General features: G+C 42.6%; 1 protein-coding gene across 3 annotated transcripts in view; it reads right to left on the bottom strand.

Moving 5' to 3' along the window:
* The window catches only part of MAPRE2 (microtubule associated protein RP/EB family member 2), a 158,626-nt gene that overhangs the window by 86,771 nt on the left and 56,745 nt on the right, over positions 1–15,110 (bottom strand). Inside the window, exon 1 of one of the 3 annotated variants that reach the window (XM_019465416.2) lies at positions 10,967–11,237. The exons of the other annotated variants lie outside the window; for them this stretch is intronic. Coding sequence (XP_019320961.2) covers positions 10,967–11,085 — 119 coding nt within the window. The 5' untranslated portion in view covers positions 11,086–11,237. Of the gene's footprint in view, positions 1–10,966; positions 11,238–15,110 lie in introns of those variants that run through there. 3 annotated transcript variants of the gene reach the window in all.

Genomic DNA, 15,110 nt, shown 5'->3' with positions numbered 1-15,110 from the left:
GGGATGTTTGCCTCTGAGTTAAAAAAAAAAAGAAAAAGAAAAAAGAAAACGGAGGGCATCTTATGCTTAAATACCCTGATTTTTAAAAGTATGAAAATTGTTCTTTGCTACCTTTAAAAGAGAAAACATTTCTACACACATTTTCCTCAAACACAGGAGTGGAAAAGTTGATCCAACATCAAGGGGACACTCAATGCAAAGAAAAAAGTATCTACATAATTACTGGGTTCTTCTCCACAGAAAAAAACATCCCCTAGCTATCCAGATGCCAAGGAAAACCTAGCTCTTAAATTTAACTCACTCATATGCAACTTTTAAAGTGGGTGTAGTAGTCGTTCTGCCCACCCCCGAAGTAGAAGAATGATCCTGTTACCTTACTTTTTAAAAGTCTATTTTAATAGAGTCTGTTATTACATACCTACAGAGAGCTGGACCTAACTGCTAGAAAAGGCACTGTAGACAAAGACCAGGTAGATCAACTCTTCTTTTTTCTTGAGGAGTTTGTATGCAGGTGAAGAACACAAGACCCGTATCCATTAAAATCTAAGACAAGACTATATTACAATATCTATAATACATTTTTATAATCCCCTTAACAACAAGAAGATAAAACACCTCATTTTAAAAAACAGGCAACTGATTTAAGCCGATGCTTCACTAAAGATACGCAAAAAGGCAAATAAGCACACAAAAAGACAGCCAGTATCATTCATCTCCAGGAAAATCAAAGTCAATTAAAATCTCCATGAGATACCTCTACACATCTGTTAAGGATGGCCAAAATTTACAAGACTGATAACACCAAGTGTTGCCAAAGAGGTGAAGCACCTAGAACTCTCATGCATTGCTGGCAGGAATGTACAATGGCACAACCGCTCTGGACATTTGCGGTTTCTTAAGGTTGACTATAGGACTCAATCATTTCCCTCCTAGGTACTTACCCCAGGGAGATGAGAACATATATTTCCATAAAGACTGTACATGACAATTCACAGAAGTTCTATCCATAATTGCTAAAAATTGGAAGTAACCCAAATGTTCATCAACTGGTGAATGATAAAATATGGTGCAACCATACAATGGATTGTTCAGCAACCAAGAGTGCCGAACTGCTGATAAACCCAATCTGGATGAATCTCAACATTATGCTGACTATAAGAAGTCAGACACTATAGAGTACAATCTGCATGGTTCCATTTAGATCAAATGTAACCTACTGGTTGGTGACCATGTAAGCAATTACCAATATAGAGCAGTGGTTGCCTCGGGCTACGGACAAAGGGTACCAGCCATCTTCTGGCAGTGATGGCTTCAAGGGCAAATACACGGCCAAACCTTAGTGCATCTAAGTTAATTCTTAATAAAGCTGATAAGAGGGAAAGGGCTACCATGTAATTTGTTTGAATTTTTTCCTCCGATTCAATTTAGACTTTTAACTAACATCTGCTACACGCCAGGTATTGTAACAGGTACTGAGACCACTAAGATAATAGATTATTATAGAGAAAGGGTGACCGTAGACTGGAACTCCTAACAACAATACTGGCTGACAGTTCTGTTCTGTTCTATTCTATTCTATTCATTTATTTGTGAGTGAGGGACAGAGCATGTATGCAATCAGGGGAAAGGGGCAGAGGGAGTGAGAGAGACAGAATCTTAAGGAGGCTCCATGTTCAGCATGGAACCTGATGTGGGGCTCGATCCCATGACTCTGGGATCATGACCTGAGCTGAAGTCAAGAGTAGGGTGCTCAACAGACTGAGCCACCCAAGTGCCCCTACTAGTAAGTGCCCCTACTAGCTGACATTTTAAGAGATGTTTACTTTGTACCAGTCACTGCTTGGTATACTTTATATTCCATAGTTCGTTTAAATCCTCATTAAGAACTCTGTGAGGCTGATGCTATTATTATTTCCACTTGCTTAAGAGGCTAAGAGAAAAACGAGGCTCAAGAGGCTAAAAAGTTTACACTAGATCATCTGGTTAGAAAAGGGTAGAGCTGGCATAGTGAGTCTGTCTCTCTAGCAACCTGAGACTTTGAGAACCCCGACTGTTCTGAAGGTGGACCAAGAACAGAGGTGCCGGATGGTGCAGACCATCTGCTCAGTCCAGTCCAAGTTCTGAACTGGGGTTGAGGTAGCAGTGACACAGTCATCACACAGGCTAGAAATATGTTTGCTGTTATTCATGCTGACACCTTTAAGTCAATGTTATGACAATGCTATGTGCAGATCAGAAATCCCAGGGAGAGAAAACCTGGCTTCTCAAACACCAAACCTGCTTTTCAATTTACCATGCACTGCTAGGCCCACTAGGGGATTTTGCAAAGACTTACAGGTCCCTGTTCTCTCTGCCAGCAGCCCCCCGGCCTCACTGGCTGATAGCTCTCATCTCTTTCTCCTCCTCTCTGGAGAGCTGGCGTTGGAGGGGCAGATTCACTCTGCTCCCAGACACAGAAAGACAGGGGTCAAAGAGTGAGGAGGGAGAGGCTGGCACACCCATCTGGGAAGCCCTCACACTGTACCCACCGAGCACCCCCTCTTCCCCATCCTCCTTTACTAACAAGACATTCAGCCCACAAACTCCACAAGCTTTCTATTTCATGGTTATTGATGGTGAGCAGGTCCCTATAGCTGGGATAATGCACTCAGAGCTCCCCTTTTGTTTATTTCTAATTGGTCAGTCTCCATGGGGATTCGCTCAGCCTTCATCCAGACTGGGGGGTGAGGGGGCTGGAGCAGGGAGGTACCGTGAATGCAGATGGCTGGTTTCCTGCCGGCATGGCACTATCGCAGGGGTCACACTAAGGCCAGATATTGCTCAATAACTTCCAGAAGGTAGGAAGCTGGTCGAAGAGCTGGGGAGGCCAGACGTCTGCAGCTGAAAAAATGGCACTGACATGGTACCTCCAGCTTTAGGGGCCCACATAGCACCTCACATACACAGCAGGTGCTCAAACGAAGAGAAGAAAACAAAAATTCCAAGGGGGTATCGAGAAAGAAATCTCCCAGAGGATTATTTTGCAGTTAGTACAATATTCCTGGAGCATACTAAGCAGGCCGGACGCATTACAGATCAACACAGGCGGCGGCTCCAGAGCAGCCGGGAGAAAATGAAACAAAATCTGGGCTATGGGCTGCTATGTGCGCAGCCTCACAGGGCAGATACTGGAGGAGCACATTTCATTCGTGATCTGTGACCTTTTTTTAATGTAAGAATAGTACCTGCATCAGGCAATTCTTTACCATCATCCATGTGACTTCACTAAGTCTGTTATTTTGAGATGCTTCCCAACATATTTCAGCCCGTAAACCTCGTGATTTAAATGAAAACTAATTTAAAAAAATTTTTTAATGTTTATTTTTGAGAGACAGAGAGAGAGACAGAGAGACAGGGAGGGAGGGAGAGAGCGCACTCGAATTGGGGAGGGGCAGAGAGAGAGGAAGACACAGAATCTCAAGCAGGCTCCAGGCTCTGAGCTGTCAGCACACAGCCCCACACGGGGCTCGAACCCACGAACCGTGAGAGAACGCTAAACAAAAACTAATTTTTAAAATTCGTGCTATTAAAGTACTAACTGAACCACCATTGATGAGGCAATACATTTATGGAATTCCAATTTAAAAACAAAATGGTACACATGTACTTATCTGTGCAGTTGCCACCATTATTATTCTCTGTTTCTCTGTGCACATCAAGTAAGTGGGAATAGTCTTATTTTCCTTTCTGTATAACAGTATACTGTACTGTATTTAACCTAGCGATGGTCAACACAACTACCATAAAAATCTGGAGATCAAAGAGATAAGGCTTTACTCTTTCCATGTGACTTTCTGTTAGGATAAAGGAACTTTCCTACGCAGGTCCCTCAACATTGCTCAGACTTGTGCCTCATGGCTGTATTAAAACTTACTTACAGAGGTCATACTAAGGGAGACACACACACACACACACACACACACACACACACACACACACACACACACAGTTTTTATTTACAATGCTCCATTTCTGAAAGCTTGTGAAAATTACAGGACTGATAACTTCACTTCTGCTGGACAGTGATCACAAAAATCGGGGTCAAGTGTGGGTCCCCCTCCACCTTCTCAGATGCCTCCTACCAAGTACTATTCGACAGCCTGCTGTCCCTGACCCTGGGGGTTTTAGGAGGAGGGGCTGTGCAATATTTCCCTCTGCATTCTGGGGGCCCAGGAGTGGAGAAGAAGTCAGTAAGGTTGCCTAAAGAATAGATTCTTGAGCGACTGTGGGAGTTTGGGCTTAAATCTCAATTCCTATGTAAAATCCAGAAGTGGGAATTTAAAAAGCTACATTAGCAACAACTTGAAAACATGTTTTGGTATTTCAAAATAACAAAAGGAAATAGATGTGGTAGGGGGTGGAGCCCACTTTGGAAGCTTCACTTTCTCCCGATGTGTGGACCCACCAAATGCAAACCCTGCAAGGAATCACAGGGTTGGGGGCTCTTAAATAAAGGGATACTGCTATTTAGCATAGGAAAATGTCCCCGAAATGTTCATGCCTCTGGCAATTTTGACAAGTTACCTCTCAGGGCTTTGCCAGGATAGGATTATACTCAAGAAAAAAATTAATGTCTTTAAAACAAAGCAAAACAAAAACACCACTTCTGAGGGGGGAAAAATGGGATCACAGAAATCTAAGGAAGAACAGTGGAAGAGAAATTTCAGGCTTATGCAACAACCAACACTGACCATCAACTCCAGGATCAATTCTCTATGATAGATGACAAGTCTTATAGACTACCAGTGCACACTATACATTAAAAAAAATTTTTTTTAACGTTTTTATTCATTTTATTGAGAGGCACAGCAAGAGCAGGGGTGGGGCAGAGAGAGAGGGAGACACAGAATACAAAGCAGGCTCCAGGCTCTGAGCTGTCAGTGGGACTCGACCCCATAAACCGTGAGATCATGACCTGAGCCAAAGTTGGACGCTTAACCGACTGAGCCACCCAGGCGCCCCTGAGTACACTATACATTTTTAACTCCTACTTTTCGCTCTCAAATCTCTTGCCCTTTTTCTTTTCTGTTCCAAGTCATGGCCAAAATCTGATGCCTCTTGCCTCTAGCAAGTCAGGTCTAGAAATAACAAAGACTGAGCTCTAGCCATATTTTCTTTACTGGACAAACTACACAAAGTACACCATCACTAAAAGGAGCCATATCAACTTGACTATCCTATGTATATATCACCACCTTCTGCTCTTTTAGAAACAAACAAAAAAGTCATGCCTAAAGAGGAAAGTTTGTCCTGGTTCAAGTGAGTAAAATTCTAATTAGCCAGGGGAGATCTGACACTGAAAACGTACAAGTATTTCTTCTTTTTTTAAGTAACCTACTAAGAAATCATTTCTTGGTGGCCTACAAAAACTGTTTAATCTTTATCCCGCTATTTTCATTAAAATGAATGATCACCCTTAGGGGATGCATTTAACAAAAAAAAATTTGGAGAAATTTCTTTGATTCATACTACAGGTTGAAAGGTGGGTAATTTCAGTTTTTGCCTATGTGAATTATACATTTCCATTTTGAAAGAATTTTCTCAGGAAAATACAAATTCTAAGGGCCCCAAATACTGAGATAAACCATCAGAATTTTGAAATGAACTAAGAAGCAAGGTCCCTGTCATACTGGTGGCATGTGTGTGGAGTGTTATAGGAAAAAGGGCTGCTGGAATTGTGCGTAAGATGCCAGGGGAGTAGGACACATCCAATTTAGTATCACAGAGGCCGACACTGAATGGCAGCCTAAAGTCAGGAAGAATGAAACTATTCTAACTATATATATTCTAACATATTTCATTGTGAAGAAACATACTTTTCACAAGAAAAGAACAAATCAATTTTTTTTAAGTGAAATGTAAAAAATTCAAAAGTAAGCAAATCTACTCAATCCAGGTTAAATGCTCAGTCTACTCTAGAACCTGCCATCAAGGGGATCACCTTCTAGCCGTATAAGGAACTGGCTCTGGAGCCATTTGGAGTGCTCCAGGAAGCTTCATCTGAGAATATCTGTACATTTTCTGGCCTTAAATGACTCAGAAGGATCCTTCACAACGAAGTATCATCCACCCTGCTTCTGAGTTTGGGAGGATTAGAACAGCGCCCTCTTGAAGCTATATGCTAGCTACCTCTTGAAGTTCTACAGCTAACTATGAACTGGGCTTCTACAAATACAGAAGTCACTGTCTGAGCTAACTGCCAGTCCTGTGAAGGGACAAAGCTGCTTTGATTGCTTCTACTCCCGGAAGGAGGACTCAAGTCAGGAACATACACCTAGTCTCTAGGGCGGGACTTGAGAATTCAGTCAGGGCAAACTGAGTATTCTCTAGCAATTCTGGCCCTCTAGGGTGGGGCACTGGAGGACTCCCCATTTCCTTTCAAAACAAGAGATAAATGCCAGCATGCATTTCTATTTTCATTATGCTGTTTTTCCATTAATGAGTTTTCATTAGCCTTCAATTTTCAAGTTCTGACTACCCTGCCTGCCTTTCTTCCACTACTGCCCAATATGCACACCTTGTCAGGCCAATGAAAATTCTGATTCTAAAGCCTACACTCCTTTCACCAAGACTTAAGGTCTTCCGCAGTATTGTTTAGTTTCCTAGAGCACACTGGCTTTGAGGGGATCTTTTTCTACTTTGAATCACTGTGGACTGAGGAAATGCAAACCACGTTTACTATTAGATCAAGCCAAGTATTCACAACAAGGTAAATCTGTTACACAAGGAGTTGCTTGTACATCTGACTTTACTCCAACTCAAAGTCCTTAAGGGGCATCTATCTCAGACCTATCTCAGGAATTTGTCGAACTGTCTAAACCAAATGGAATATTTAGATTAGTACCAGTATTTCCTGCTCCATTAATCTAAGGGATTATTCATGGAAGCTTCAAGAGGTCCTATCAATACAGAAAAGATACTGCATATGGAAATCAACGTTCTCAACTCAGAGGACCACTTCAAGCCACTGTTCTGCCAGGATTGTGCCCTGTAAGAAGATACAACCAGTGACACCCACTGCTGAATACAGGTGAGCATCTCACCACAAGTGCCCAGAAGACCAACCCCTTAACAGAAGTTCTGACAAAGAACCCTGAAGTCGAAAATTACACACCTACCAAGCATCAAGTAATCCTTTGATTTTTACAAATACGAAGAAAAATATTAAGGACAAAAGTCAATCTTTCCGAAAAGTTCCTATGATAAGTAAACCCAGATGATACTGTGACATACCTAATAGACAAGCGAAGCTAGACTTTTTGCTGTCTGCAGCTGCTGTTGTGGGGAGTAAGGATCAGAAATCTACATTCTGGTCAGAGAAAGCTGTGTTATGACAGCCTCTATGAAATGGAACATGCCTTCACAACTCTTTCATACACACACGATATTTCTTTTTATTTTTGTTAAGAGTTCATTTTGCAAAACTGGCAATGCCGGGTGGGAGGGCCAAGGTCTGAGGCTTAAATTTTAAGTTTTGCCTTCCTTTACAGTCCACTTCCTGGGGCCAAGCCTTTTTTTTCTTTTTTTTAAGTATTCCGAAACATATGCTACTGTAGTTGCATGTTCAAACACTCATGTGGAAACAGTCCCCTGGACTTATACGTTCATTCTTAAAACACTGGAGTATGCAAACAAAGATGCAGTGGGCAGAAGGCCAGTTAATAAATCTCATTTCCTACTAGCATCTGCATGAAACAGAGCTATAGGGAGTAGCTCCTCCAGGGAGAGCCAGAGCACGACTCATTCGCTCTGTGAATTAAACAGTGTCACCTCAGATGGCCCACACCACATTTATTTTTTAAGCAGCTCTTAAAATATATGGATTTCTCGTGCTCATAAATGCACTGAGGAAGCTGGGTCCAAGGCACTCACACAGTAGTGAACATGAACGGTGGAAACATCCACACAGTCCTGCTGAGCCATTTTTGCACCGGCTCCTTTCAACTGAAATTACTAATGAGAATAATTTCCGAAAGGTAACTTGCTCTTCCTATAAAAGCGCACCCGGGTTTCAATAATGGTGTACCACCCTCTCCAGTCCAGGCTACAAAAATGGGCTTGGTTACACAAAGAGATACCTGGATTAAGATAATCTGGGTCATGAACCATATTTGACCCTTATCTGTAAACAATCCAGTGCAAATGTCATGACGATAATGTCTCTTGCTGGGAAGAGTGACCATCTGTCCAGTTGACAGTGCTGGAAAGAACAGTGTTGTTCCCTAGGTGTCCTCTCCTCTTCTCACCTATGCCAGCTCTTGTCCTGGAGCTCCGGGAAGATCCCTTTGCAGTAGTAATGGCATTCTTCTCGTATTTACATAGATCGCTTAAGAAAGTCTTTGTTTTAAATGGTTGAAGCTAACAAGCAAATACAGAAAATGAAGCCAAAGGTAAGGGAACTGCTGGTAAAGAAGTCAGCAACGGAATCAGGAAAAGAATTCCCTCTGATCGTCCCAGGACTCTGGTCTTACCCAGACACTCCATGGGACTCAAGAAGAACTCTTAAGCACATATAATTTTTGAGGGCTATAATGAACCCACCACCAAAGTAGACTTTATTTGGTTAAATCTCTCTACTTGGGCTTTCACAGTACCTTCCAAGTTTCCTCAGCAATTACATGGCAATATTATTCCAGCCTCAAGATGCCAAAGTAATTATGGAACACTTCCTGGATAGAAAAATGTCTCACATTTTTCCTTCCCCTATGCCCCTCCAAAAAAATAAGTGAGAGTTGTACTACATGGGCCATACACTTTGAAAGGAAAGCAGACCAAAGAAAACATAAGGTGGATCTGTCTTAGCGTACACCCTTTGTATAATTTAATACCAATGCCACCTTGGAGGATTCCTTCTTCATTTAACCTATGACATCTCTCACTATGGTGTCCAGTAATCCTATTATATAAAATACAAATGCAATAATGCTCTTACTGACTTCAGAATTTTGTACAGTCAGATCTTCTTTAAATTCAGTTTTGTTTTTCATAGAATTTCAGGTACCATTACAGGGACTCAAAACAAACTGGAAATAATTTAGGACATGGAAATAACTTAGATTGAATTTAAAAGGTAAATAAGATTTCATTTTATAGCAATAGTTTGCCACCAAAAGGTAGCATTTAGCCTTTCCACCACCAAGTAATTTTCCATTGCCATTTCAAGTTTGTTTATATGACTAATAAAACCCAACTAGGCAACTTCCTTTGGCGTATGTGGTAAAATTCGAACTCTTACAAGCAACTGCTACTTATATGGCAGAGATTAAATCACTTAAGAAACGAGGGTTTCAAATTTATTATCCATAAGAACAGTTGAAAGAAGTGAGGTTTAAAAGCAACTCAGGGTTTGGGTTTTTTGTTTTTCAATTCTATTTTAGGCTTTGGAATGTGCACAGGGAAAGGTGGATGAGTAAGGGAGAGAAGGGACCCAATGTTCCAATCACAAGGATCTTCAAAAGGAGACAGTCCCAGAAGCTGTGGACCAATTTTGGTTTATATTAAGAGAATAACAAGTGCTTGGAATCTGTAAGGATGCCATGTCAACCTATTAGCTGGAACCATAAGGCATGAGATTTTGGTGACCTCATGGGCACAGCCAAAATTAACTCCAAGTATTTATGTAACTGCCAGAGATGACAGGGCAAAGGTTGCTTATGATTTTTTTTTTTTTGAGTCAGCAAATAGGGTTTCTTTGGCCACAGAGGAAGTCGGGGTACTCGTGGTCCTATTTTGTAATTATGTCATATTTATACACACCACCGAATACCCACAGTACCATCTGAACAAACGTTTAGATGAAGGCGTTAAAAAAAAGAGTTATTTCCTGTTGCTCACTAGCTGAGAGGATGCGCTTTAGAGGTATGTGTGCTCTGCCTGAAGGCAAAAGCATTGTTAGTGGTTATCAAGGTAACATTTAAAAATAACTACCCTAGTACAAAAGAACTTCAGAGGAAATATGAGGGAAGCTATCAGTCTCCCCTCAAGTCTGGCCTTGAGCTGCATTAGGCTCTAGCTGCATTCTCCATTACATTGTTATCCTTATCAAACAATGCAAACAATTTTAATGAGCTTATCTACTAGAACATACTGCCAGATATGCTAATGTAAAAATGATGCCAACCTTACAGTCCGACTCATTAATCAAAAAGCTCACAATACAATGACCAAGATCAGTCCCAGCCTCACATCAGACCTCAGCAAAATAGCAGGAATTACCTTCCTACTGTTTAAACAAGGGCGGGCTCCCCCACCCATGCGGAGGCTATAAACTCCTAAGAAAATGCATAAGGGCACCCGGTTTCCCTCAGGTCCATTGCAGTGCGGTCTCTTTCTAATAAACCACGGGTTCTATGGACAAGATTTTGGTGAATGTCTGACATGGTGACCTCTGCTGTCAATCCTTGCACCAATCAGCGAGCAGAATTCTTACAAAGCTCCATCAATCTGGCGGTTTAACATCACAGACTGCAGCTTAATCTAGAGGATTCCATCTTTCCTGCACACACACCAGGGCAAGCGCAAACATTTTTCTCGCCATCCTCCCGTTCTCTGCCTTTAGGCACAGCCTACCCAATGGTTCCTTTAAAATCTAAAGGAAAGGAGAAAAGGAAGTGCTACAGCGTGTCTCTCTTTGGAGAAAGGGAAAAAATTGCTTGCGTTTTTACCAGTGTGGTAGGAAGGCGATGGAAGGAGACCCCTCGCAGGCAGCAAACCTATTCACAAAATGCTCTCCATCTGCAATCATGAAGCCTCATTGCACGGCTAACATGACACATGGAAACAGCAAATGATCACAAGCGCCCTCGTGAACGCACGTCTGCAGCCCGGTCCGGGCGCAGTGTCCGCTCCATTATATAACGGGCCGGATTTCCGCGCGCCCCCGCCGAGCTCCCCCGCCCGGCGCCGCTCCCGGTGCCAGCCCCATTACCTGTAGGAACGCTCCCCGCGCACTGTGTGCTTCCGGAAAGGAATGATGGTCCCGTTATCCTGGATGATGTCGTTGTTGTTCTCGCCATTTGGGGACAGGGTTTGGGTCGGACCAGGCATTGGCGCACTCCCGAGGTAGGGAACAAACCGCGGCGGGCTGGCTGGTGAGGAAGGTGGCTGCGTCGCGTCTTCCCGCTCGCCTGCTCCTCGCGCAGACCTTGCCTGCCGCCTGCTCGCTGGCTCCCTTCTCCCCGCTCGGCTCCCGCCCCGCCCTCCTGCGTCCCGCCCTCCCGGCTGCTGACGTCAAAGCGCCGGCAGCAGCACCGGGTCACGTGGCCGGGCCTGTCACCATAGCAACCCGCTAACTCATCACCTCTCCTCAATTCGCACTGGGCCGAGGCGTGACCATGCCAGCAGCTCCAGGCAGGCACCGGGGCAGGCCTACATCTGGCACGTAAAACCCCAGGCCACCCCCAGCCCCCCTCGCAGACTCGCCTCGTCTGAAAACCAGCTCTTCCTCTAACCATTTCCTTTCCGACCCGTGCTCCAACTGCAGCTGTGTACACAAAAGAACGATTCAGGCAGAGGGGTGTGGGAGACCCTTTAACTCCTTCAATACCAAGTTCTTACAGCATTCAAATTAAGCCCGGTCTGGTTTCAAAAAATATATAGAAAGATATGGTGGCCTGCTTCTAGAAAACGTTCACCTTATCGGCTTCCTCCCCCATTCTCTCAACAGCAGCAACCTCCTTCCCAAAAGAAGCCCCAAAGCTGAAAACATAAAAGAAAACTGCTTTTCCTTCCAATCAATGTAGCCTTTCCTTTATAATGTGAAGATTAAAGATTGCAAATTAAGAGATTATCTGCACAAAAGAATTCTCAAAGAGGGCTTAAAAAAATAGCTACCCTTTTAGCACAGGGTAACCCAAGAGCCCCCAATTCCAATTCTTCAACTGCCTCTAGATACCGATAATTAACTCATTTATTTTATTTTCATTTGTATTAAACAAGTCAACACTCAAGTATTTGAAAGCTCCCCACATTCTAGCTGTTCTGTGTCATTGCCATGCAATTTTCAAATACATTGGCTATGAGACAAGTGCGATTATCATCACCCCTATTTTAAAATGAGTAAACTATTGCATGGAAACCAATTTGACAATAAATTTCATATATTAAAAAAAATGAGTAAACTAGTGAGATTAAAGTAACTTGCTCAAGGTCACAGAGCTAGGAGGTGGTGAACTGGAACATCAAAATGACGTGCTTTTTATCAATGTGATTGGACAGTACTGATCTATATTTAATGTGAGCTCATAAATATAGATCAAGGTAAGTAAGAATCAAGTACTTTATGTACCTTCGCAACATGACCACTGTGAACAGACCTGTGAGCCGAATTGCTAGTACTAGGCAAAGTCGATGGATTAGATTAGAAACTCTCCACAGACCCCAGATGCATCCATTGCTTTCCTTCAGAGAGGAGAAGAGACTTTAAAGGATCTCTGCTCATCAAAAGTGGTCTCTGACCTTTTGTGGGTGTGAAGGGAAGAACCGGGGTATAAAAGACAGCATAAATGTATGTAGCAGAAAGTACGAGGCTATATGGCTCATCCCTTCACATCATTGTATGGTTTATCAGCTTTATCATTTTGTGGTACAGACATTTAAAAAAAAAAAAACAACCCACAACTTTGTCATTCCTGACAATTCTCCAGTGTATCTCCGTGGTAATAAGTTATTTCTGGCACCAAGCTTCTAGAATTAGAAGCAAAAAGTTCGCAACCCAGATGGTAATGATAATCTCAAACAGGGTTTTTTGGGTTTTTTTGTTTTTTGTTTTCTATTTTATATTCTTCTTTGGGGCCATATTTTAGAAGTTTTTGTTTTCTGCTTTTCCAGTGAACTCCAGTGAATCTCATCACATGAGATTTTTTTCCCCCTCATACAGTAAGGATCTACTTCTGACCTAAGACTTGCAAGGTACACAAACATATCTAAGTACAAGAGATATACAGCAAGCCTCACACTGCACAGTGAGCTAATGAGGCCTGTGAGTGTGTGTAGTCATTGCTACAAAGATCCACAGTTCCTCTTACTATTTCTGTTACTGGCCCCACAGTTGTCAATTTCCTTACTAATTTGTTCCCTTTCACCAAAGCTTCCCCTTTCTTTGGGGATAGTCTGGAGGTGAAAAGCACAGTCTACAAATCACGTATTTAATGTTTTTAGAGTACATCCTCTCATTTTGGGTTCTTTAGTACAGCTTTCTTCTCCACGATCCCATATTTAAGCAATAATTGGTGTTATCATGGGGACTAAATTTGTCAGAATTTGAATGTATAGCTCATTGACTGTCCCATCTTATTTTGTGGAAATTATAGTCCCACTGTTTCTATGCTGCTTATGAAGGAGAGGACTATGGCCAAGAATTTGGGTTGATGGGCTAAAAGGGAGGGGTGGTGAGTCAGGTGAGGGAGGTATCTAAGAATCCTTGTAAATCTTCTTCTAAGACTGCTGTGAGCCATGATACTATAAAGGGACCCAGAGAGCTCCAGAGACCTGTGATTACCCTCGGAGACACTGGGGTAACCGGGGTAATAATTTGAAAATACTAAACAGATGTGTTTTCATTCCTTTCCCCATAAATCAAGTAGCCTGGCAGCCATTCTCCCATTCAGCCCTAGGGAAAAGGAGAGGGCAAATTCCACTTTGGGAAGGTGGTTGTAGGATACAGGGGAAGTGCCAAAAAGGCAGGGAGGGGGAGGAAAGAGTCTACCCCTTCCAAACCTGACTGAGTATAAGGAGATGAAAGGAGGAAAAATCACGTCCCCAAAGGGAGATGTTACAGAGGTCTGGCTTTGTTCTCAGCCTCTGGGACTTACCTTGACCTCCTTTCCCATTTGAGACTCTGAGAAATAACCACCTCAGTGAGCGTCTCCCCAACACTTCCCTCCCCAAGCAAGGTACAGTCCCAGCACAATCAAGACTAAAATCAGTGGCTTGGTATGGTTAGGCAGAAGGGCCAGGGGGAAGGAAGGACATCTAAAAAACTGAACAACCACCCAAGAGACAGAGTTATTCAAAGATAGTCTAAACTCCAATAGGTTAGAATTCTGTGGATTGACAAGTTTAAAACCATTTGTTTTCCCACCTCTCATCAGGGTAAGGACTACCACATAGATCAATTATAGAAAAAAATAACTATGCAAAAGCATCTATGAATATCTGAGTGTGGATTAAGGTTTTATCTTATGTACCCAGGTGTTTCTAAAATAAAATATATGCAGACCATTGTCTTTCATTTCCAACTGCCCCACGGAGAAACGGCTCCTTCATCAAGCATCAGGATTAAAACTGGGCCTCTGGAGCCAGTCAGATCTGGGTTCCTTGCTTGGTTTCATTACCTGCTGGCTATGTGACCAGAACAAGTTACTTTGCATCTTTAAGATTTAGGCTCCTCACTTTCCTCACCTAGACAGTAGGTGTGATAATACTGCTTTCATATGGTTGCTGTGAAGATGAAGTTACAGAATATATTTAAGGCAGTTAACACAGTGTCTGGCATATGACAAAGGCTCCTTAGTGGTAAATGTTCTATATAAGGCGGCGCCAGGGTGGCTGAGTCCGTTAAGTGTCCAACTTCGGCTCAGGTCATGATCTTATGGTTTGTGAGCTCAAGCCCCGCATGGGGCTCTGTGCTGACAGCTCAGAGCCCGGAGCCTGCTTCATGTTGTTTGTCTGTCTGTCTCTCTCTCCCCCCTCCTCTGCTTGTGATCTGTTGCTCTCTTAAAAATAAACATTAAAAAATAAATAAAATAATAGGTAAGGCATATTCTCGTGTATGAGAAGCTGGTACAATAGGGAAGGTCCTAGGCTTGTCCTTGAGGAACTCATGAGGTTGTAGTGAGCAAGATAAAAGTACCAGCAATTATGATACAACATAATGCTGTAATAATGGTACCATACAGGGTGACATAGACCCATCAAAGATGAGCACCTAATTTAGAATGGAAATTAGGAAGGAGGTCTGAAAAGTTCCCCCAAGGAACTATCTCCTAAGCTTTGGGTGAGTAATAATTATAACCTTTTCTGTTCACTTCCTGCATGCAAGATAGAATGTGAGCTCCATTAGGGTAGGAGTT

The sequence above is a fragment of the Panthera pardus genome, unplaced genomic scaffold (genome assembly GCF_024362965.1).
Source record: "Panthera pardus isolate Hobbes unplaced genomic scaffold, ASM2436296v1 HiC_scaffold_15, whole genome shotgun sequence".
Lineage (NCBI taxonomy): Eukaryota > Metazoa > Chordata > Mammalia > Carnivora > Felidae > Panthera > Panthera pardus.
The sequence above is the reverse complement of the archived record's forward strand: the minus strand, read 5'-3'. Positions and strand labels throughout refer to the sequence as shown.